We start from the raw sequence: 8061 nt of genomic DNA, 5'->3' as shown, positions 1-8061 counted from the left end.
GGATGTCTAATCTAAACCTCCTCTCCAACAACTTATGACCATTATTCCTTGTTATGCCAGGGGCGCTCGGGGAAACAAGGTCTCTCCCAAACCCTTCTGGTCCCCACTAGTGAGTGTATAGACGATCACCAGGTTCCCCTCAGCCTTCTCTTGTGAAGGCTGAACAGGTTCAGGTCCCGCAGTCTCTCCTTGTAGGGTCTGCCCTGCTGTCCCCAGAGCATGCGGGTAAATGGAATGTCTGTGAAGTCCATCCTTTTTTAATTGTCAGAGTTGATATCTGTAATAGCTAGGGACAAAGTCATCAGTCACTGAATACTCACTAAAACGAACATTCAAAGAAAAATCCCTCCCACTGTGGGCATGCTGTTAACAAGTACCATGACAGTAGTAGAGCTGCTTAGCATTAGAAGTTAAACTGGGGCAAGAGAGTTTAGGACTATTAAAAAAAACCCAACAAATTCCTTCAGAAAACTGTTTTTCAAAGGTAGATGGGCTTTTTTTATTAAACTAGTTTTTAAAAAATCATAAAAAGCTCTTTTTGTAACAGATTTGGATTTTTTTTGTTTAAAAAACTGAACAGCAGAAACCTGGCAACTTTTTATCTTGGGGCCAAAACCCGAAACACTGACTTGACTTTAATGTAGTCTCTGACCAGGAAATCCAGCCTATAATGGAGAAGAGGGACACAAAGTAGACACCTGCCATGATATATTATGGCAGCATTTCTGAATCAAAATGTTTAGTTTTGTATTTTCTCACCAAAATGTTTTGGAGAGGTTTTTTTTTTGCTTTTTGATTAAAATGATCCATGAAAAAGACCTGTTTTCTGACCAAATTACTCAGTTCTTTGCAGAATTTATCCTATAGTCTGTAGAATCCCATGTCTTCTTCTGGTGATATCAATATTAAGATGTATTTGGTTGGTCTCTACTCTTATTAATCATGAGACAACAAATGTTACTACTCACCAACACATGAGGTTGATAGAAGTATTGTTGGATATAGTTTGATTGCCTCTAGTATGGTTATCAGTTTAATAAGCATAGCTGTATTTTTCTTCTAATAGTCTAAAACAGTGGTCGGTAGACCTCTGGGGGTCTGCGGACTATGCCTAAGGGATCCATGACGGATAACTCTGATCAATCAAAAGTATGCGAATGCCTACATTTACAATTCAAAGGGGTCCTCTCCTCCATTTGAAATTTCCAAAGGGGTCCATATATCCATTCAGAATTTTTTAGGTGTCTGCAGTTGAAACAGGTTGAAAACTACTATTGTAAAAGGAGTGATTGTTTGTTTGAAGGCTAAGAGGAAAAAAAAGTATTCATATTCTGTAAGCCATCTAATAAATGTTATTGGATTCATCAGAACCTGTGAGAGGTTTGTCTTTTGTGCATGCAGTTTTTATAGGTTTACTTTGTTCTACAGGTCGTTCTATTAACCTTTACGGAGCTAAACAGAAGACTCTTACTCATCTTACAACCATGGTGCAGGCACATATGAACCATGAGCTTTTCCCTAAGAATGTGACGATATAATTTGCATTTAAAACAAGATTGCTTTACACATGGCACATTTCCTAAAGTTACTTGTGTATTTAGAATGCATTGTTTTGCCTTTTAACTGCATCTGAAACCATCTTTGGAATAACAGGTGCAAAATACTGTCATCTAACTGTCACACCAATTGTTCATTGTTCTGAGAAGGTCACATCATAATTCATTAACAATAATTATTCCCTGGGTACACCCTGCACTTCTTCACTCAATTGCTTCATTAACTTGTGAGTGAATCTCACATTTACTGCACCAATCAATGAAGATATATTTATAATGTACAAGTGGATGCTATTAGTTACAATATATTAACTGCCTAATTTAAAATAGGAAAGCTATCTTTATGAAGGGCAATTAACCACTAAATGTAATTGATAATTCACATACCTATGATTAGGAAAGACAAATAATAAGAAAGAAATGAATCACCTGTGTTATTGAAAAAGACATTGGCAGACTGTTAAAATGTGAGAGGGCACCCTACATTAGGATCCGATTTCTAAGAAGTCTTTCTGATGGACACTTCTGCCTCAAATATGTTTTCTCTAACTGGCTTTGATGTTTATTTTAAACTGCTCTGAACTTCCTCACTGGAGAATAACACATACAATTTGTCATTGTGAGAAGGGCCACAGAGAATTTTCTAATAGATAAACTCTTCCTCATCTTTCTTCTCTTTCTGGAGAAGTTCACAACCATTGGATAGCAATGTATAAACTTAGCCCCAAATTAATCTCGGGTAGCCTTACATTTAGGCATAAATCCATATTAACTCATCCTCTTTGGTCACCGTTGTAAGCAGCTCATGGTTTTGTAGATCTCTGTTTTGGGATACCAGCCTTGAGGCACTTTAATTTCTGGAAGTATTGAGTATCTGAGAATGGGTCTTTCTGAGACATCTCAAAATGACAATGACAACTTGAGAAAACCCAAGTCACTAATCACTTTTGGAAAATCTTATTCTCCATTTTTATGTCACAGGATAGAGCCATGAACTGCAATAGAGTCTAGATAGAGGCTTATAGTAACTCAGAATAATCATAAATGATAATTGTGCCTATATAATAACAACACTTTCTTTTGATTTACAATGCTATGCAAAGTGTGCTGTCGTCATGCCTGTAGGTGGGGGAACAAAGACTTGGAGAAGTGAAAGGTCTCCACACAGCAGATCTCAGTGATGAACATGTAGTATAATCCTTGTTTCTTTCCTTCCAGTTCAGCGTTGTATCTGCTGGCTGCGATGCCTCTGTGCTCTACACACACATATTCAGAAAGATTAAAGAGTTAATTGAAGTGACCTGCTTTTTACAGAGTTGCAGCCTCATTGAAACCCAACAAATGATGAACTCCTGAAGTTCCTTCCATCCTTGTTATTCTAGGCTTTTATTATTCTAAACTAGCCAGTTGCCCATCAAGAATGACGGGCTGCCGAGACAGCCAATCAGAGCATGAATAAAGCGTTATGGACAGACAGACAGACAGATTTAGGCTTTTATAATATTGGAATAATAGCACAGGTGTCGGGGTAGAGGTTCTACTGTGAATGCTACAGCACTCATGCATATGTTGATATGAGTGCCACTTTTGTGACATAAGGCAGTTGTCTTGCCAGAGCAATATTACTTTATTATATAACGTGGTAACTCCAGTGCATTGTAATTCCATAGCTATAATCGTGTTGATCATTGGAACAGATGTTCAGTAAGTGGAAAGGTGAAAATCCAACTTAAAATGCTAAAGCAAGATTAGAGCGTGCTAACCTTTGTAATTATGGCTATGTAATGCTCTTGGTTCATGGCTGCTTTTCTCTTTGCTAAAGACTAAATGATAGAGGACTACCTTTACCTCTGTTGATGCATGGAAGGCTTGTTTATTTGAAACTAATTTACTTGCAAGGGAAGGCAAGCATTGCTTGCACTGCCATCTTCGAGCTAGTGTCCCCCCAGGGAAGGGGCTCTGCAAGCCTCCACTAAAATGAGCTAAACCAAACTCATTCCCCATCCAGTCCTGTTTGGTTCTGAAAACTTTCTGCACTGGGACAGCAGTCTTTAGGTATCATGCATCACGAGGCTTCTGCTCTGTGATGTCCTTCCACCATTAATGGCTCACAGCTTGAGAGCTGTGAAGTCAATGTAACCTGGGGCTAAAGGTACCCCACAGTGATAGCCTGTGTCTGCTTTACAGTCACTGCAGCTCTTCATTTGTTTTATAATTGCCTGCGTTTCTTTCCAGGCTTTTTCTGGTAAGATCCTTTTCTTCACATGTGCTTCTAAAGTGCTGAACAATTTTGTTGCACTACATTACGGCTAAATAATATTCCAAATTTTATGCACCTGTGCTTAAAATGTTGTTAATCCCTCTCCTTCCTGCCTTGATTATATGTGGGCTTTGCACTGATAAATCTTTCACTCCCAACTTCTTCTCTGCCCACTTTGCTTTAATGACTGCTTATTTTTCATGACAGGCTCAAAGCGTCTGGTCTCAAGCTGCGGTTCTGCACCAACGAAACTCAGGCAACTCGAGAAAAATTTGTGGAGAAGCTCCAGCGCCTGGGGTTTGACATTTTAGTCTCCGAAGTCACTGCCCCAGCACCAGCAGCCTGCCGCATTCTGAAGGAGCGCAACCTGAGGCCACATCTCCTCGTCCATGATGGTGAGACCGCGCTCCATGAAGCCTGGATTCTAGGAGAGGTAGACAGCACAGTACACCATGGCACAAAAAACAGTTTTGGTCAAGTAAAATAGTACCTTTGTTGAAAGGAGTGGGAAGATGAAAACTTCCAGCTGGTGTTTCCCTGACAGACAAAACTCTTCAAGTCCATTCCATAATGTAGCTGGAGTAATATCAGTACATCCAGGTCTCATTTGCAGTTGTGCTACCCCATTAAAATACTTTGAGATCTGTACATTAGTGGATTCAATAGAAAAACATAGCTATCGAAACCTTGTTCCTTTAGATCAAGGCCTGTAATGATAAAACAGTATTAGGCAAATTAAAGAAACATTCCCCTGCTTGACCAGTCCAATCCTGAGATGCTGGCTTTGGAGATAGCTCTTCTTAATGAGTATTTCTCCCTTTTCCCACGCATCTTTTCTCTGAGCAAGTGGATAAGGAAACTGGGATGCATGAATCTAGTCCATCAGAAATTCAATTTCACAAGGCGAGGATTTGTTCTCAGCTCTTGTTCAAGGAGCAAGAGTTATTTAGAAGTAGCCCGCCCATTATTTGGAAGTAGAAGTATTTAAAAGCTCAGCAGTTCAAACCGTTCTGTTTCAGATTTGTTGACCAGATGGTCTCAGCCTCTGCTCTGAAATAGAGCTGGGTACTATATGCAGAATATATGTATGATTTGCCATCCTCTCTGAAGATTAAACCAACTCAATATTTGGATTCAATGAGTATGCCTAAACAGGTAGAGACCATGTTTATTAGCTTGAAGGACGTTCTGTCTAGAAAAAGTTTTGTACTTAGGGTGAAGCTCACTCTTCCTGCCTTTGCACCAAGCTGGAGGAACATGTGTATTATGTGGGAACAGAATCCCCATCTCAGTCCTTCAGCCCTAGGGATGGAGTAAGGATTGTCACCCTGTATATCACCTGCACGGGAGTTTGTAGCCACTGGCTCCACACAGTCATGGAGCCTTTGGTCCCCTCCACATTTCCCTTTTGGAGTTCCGCTATGATGGAGATTTCCCAGGGCTCTTATGATGGCAAAATTTCACTCCTGCAGCATATTTTACACCAAATCCTGATCTTCATGGTCTGTGTCTGCCATTGAACTCATTGAGAGTTGTAACTGTGTTTTCAGGGGCCTTGAGTACAAATGTACTGGGATAAAATTGCACTGAGAAGGTAGGAGGTAGATGGGCATTAGGTTGGGGTGGGGGAATAAACCATGTCGGCTAACCTTTTCCCCAGGTATTTTGTGGCTCATTTTGCTTTCTTTCTTCTCCATGGTGGATAATGGAAGAAAAGTCTCAACAATCAGCTGCTAGCGGGAGTCAGTCGGGAGTGAAAGGTCGTTGTAGGGTTATCCAGACCTGTTGGATAACACGCACTTGAGTTGGTTCCGAAAACACGTGGGATTTGCGTTTCTTTTTCCTCCTTAGATCTTGTTCCCGAATTTGATCAGCTTGATAAAGGAAACCCAAACTGTGTGGTACTTGGAGATGCTGCAGACAATTTTTCCTACAAAAATCTCAATGAAGCTTTCCGTGTTCTGATTGGATTGGAGAATCCCATTCTGATATCACTCGGAAGAGGGTGAGTTAAGTGCTCTTAGTTAGAACACCTAGGCCTGCATATTTGTATACTTCTCCTAGTCTTTTTTCATTTAACTATCCCATTTTATCCAAGCTGCACAACACATTATATTAGTTTGTGTAACTGTGTCCCAAAGCAGGCTTCGAAAATCTCCACAGTTGTGTGTATAGAGTGCTTAGAGCCAGTGCTGCACCTGCTGGTATACGGTGAAAAGTAAGTGACTGGATCAGATGTTTGACGAAGGGCTCTTTAGCAGAAGAATGTACTTGTTGTTGCTCCTTCCTTCTCCCTGTTCAGAGACAGTTTGCTTGCCAGCTCAGCTTTCTTGTACAAGTGAAAAAGGAATATAATTCTCCAAAACCATAAGTGGCTTAGGAGCCTAAGTCTCATAGACTTTAAATAAGATTCAGACTTATAAGTCACTTTTGAAAATAGGATTTGAGCTTCCAAGTTACTATAAAGTTGCCTGAGTTATTTTTCTAGTTTTAAAAGAACGATGCAGCATAGTGGACACTAGATTACCCAAAATGCAAGTTCCACATTACTTACTCAGGGCCTAAACCAAAACCCATCAAAGTGTCAAAATAGTTCCTCTTTGTATCCAACGCACTCCTGTCTACTTTACCTGCATCCTCCTTTCCCTCCTTTTGAGTTTCACAACTTTTTAAGGCTGTAGGCCAAATTTGACTCAGTTTGGGTCAGAGGACATGGAGTGCCTGATCCTGCAAGGGAAGGTGGCAGCAGCAGGTGCTTTCCCCGCCCCAGTGGTGGGTACTTTCCCCAAGGCAGTGTAGGGAAAAGTGGAAATGGCAAGCACTGTCTCTGTGCCTGCAGTGGGTGCTTTTCTGGTACCCAGCCTGGGGAAGGCACCCACCACTAGCATGGGGAAAGTACCTGCTGCTGCCATCTTTTCCTGCACTCACTGCTGCCACTTTGCCCTGTGCGAGCACGTGCTGAAGCCCCACTCACTGCTGCTGAGGCCCAAGGGAGCCAAAAGCACCAAGGCCGCATGTCTGCAGGCTGGAACAAAAGGCTCTGTGGGTTGTCAGAAGCCGTAAGTTTCTGACCCCTGGCTTAGAAGATTCCCTTTATCTTGTTTGGGTGCCAGTCTGAGCTGTGAGAACCATGTAGAAAAGAAATTGGTTTCACTAAAGTAGCTTGAGAGTTTGACTGTTGGAGGTTAGAAACCAGAACCAGTTACTTGTTACAGCAGGTGGATTGTTAAATACAGTCCTAGGTGTGAAGTAGGGCAGGGTACAGCTGCTATAGTGCTGTAAGTTTTGTTATAAACCTAAGTTTTGTTATATCCTGAAGGATTTCAGAGGCCCAGATTTACTTATTCATGATGAGTCTTACAATATCAGACTTCACAGCTTTACCTTTAATTTTGGGAGATGATGTATGGCACCTAAACAACAGTCTAGTGGCAGCCAGGGAGAAGTCATTGGCATATCAATCAAACATAGTAGAGTTCACTCCCAATTAAAATGCGGGATTATGAATTGAGCATGCTCAGTGTGCATTCCCCCATGTCTTTCCCGAGGATATTATAACTTGGTAGTCTCTCCAGCACAGGGTACCTGCCCTTGGCTGGCTGAAGCTCAAAATAAGCTTTCTACCTTTGCTTCCCCTTGGAAGTAGCCACGGAGCATACTAGATCTCTGTGAGCTCTTCAGTTACTATCATAGAAAAATAGGGCTGGAAACGCTCAAAAGGACATATAGTCCAACCCTCTGCACAAGGCAAAATCAGTCGCGTCCAGACCACCCTAGACAAAAAATGAAAAATTCCAAGGACAGTAACTTCTCTAGGTAGTTTGTTCCAGTGCTTCGTAGGGAGAAAGGTCTTTGTAGTATCCAACCTCAATCTCCCGTTTTTCAGTTTAAGCTTGTTATTTGTCCTTACTTTGGGAACCCAGAGCACAATTGATTACCATGCTCTGTAAACTAACTGTTCTTTGTATCTTAAGTGTTATCAAGTCACTGTCTTATCTCTAAACTACATAGACCCAGTTCATCTACCCTTTCTTTATATGACATATGTTTTCTGGACCTGTAATCATTTTTGTTGCTCTTCAGTGGACTCTTTTCAATACATCCATGCCTTTCTTGAAATGCACTGTCCAAAACTGAACACAGTGCTTTAGCTGAGGCCTCATCAGTACTGAATGAAATTAAAGACTCATAGAAGTAGGGTCAGAAGGGACCTTGTAGATCTTCAAGTCCGACCCCCTGCCAAGG

At 41.2% G+C, this 8061-nt stretch overlaps 1 protein-coding gene across 1 annotated transcript in view; it reads left to right on the top strand.

The window, feature by feature from the left end:
• Positions 1–8061, top strand: part of LHPP (phospholysine phosphohistidine inorganic pyrophosphate phosphatase) — a 161197-nt gene that overhangs the window by 21005 nt on the left and 132131 nt on the right. The window contains exons 2-3 of the mRNA XM_019556158.1: positions 4024–4211; positions 5668–5821. Coding sequence (XP_019411703.1) covers positions 4024–4211; positions 5668–5821 — 342 coding nt within the window. The remainder of the gene's footprint in view (positions 1–4023; positions 4212–5667; positions 5822–8061) is intronic.

Source organism: Crocodylus porosus, unplaced genomic scaffold, assembly GCF_001723895.1.
Source record: "Crocodylus porosus isolate Cpor-Errol unplaced genomic scaffold, CroPor_comp1, whole genome shotgun sequence".
In the NCBI taxonomy this organism is placed as follows: Eukaryota; Metazoa; Chordata; order Crocodylia; family Crocodylidae; genus Crocodylus; species Crocodylus porosus.
The sequence above is the reverse complement of the archived record's forward strand: the minus strand, read 5'-3'. Positions and strand labels throughout refer to the sequence as shown.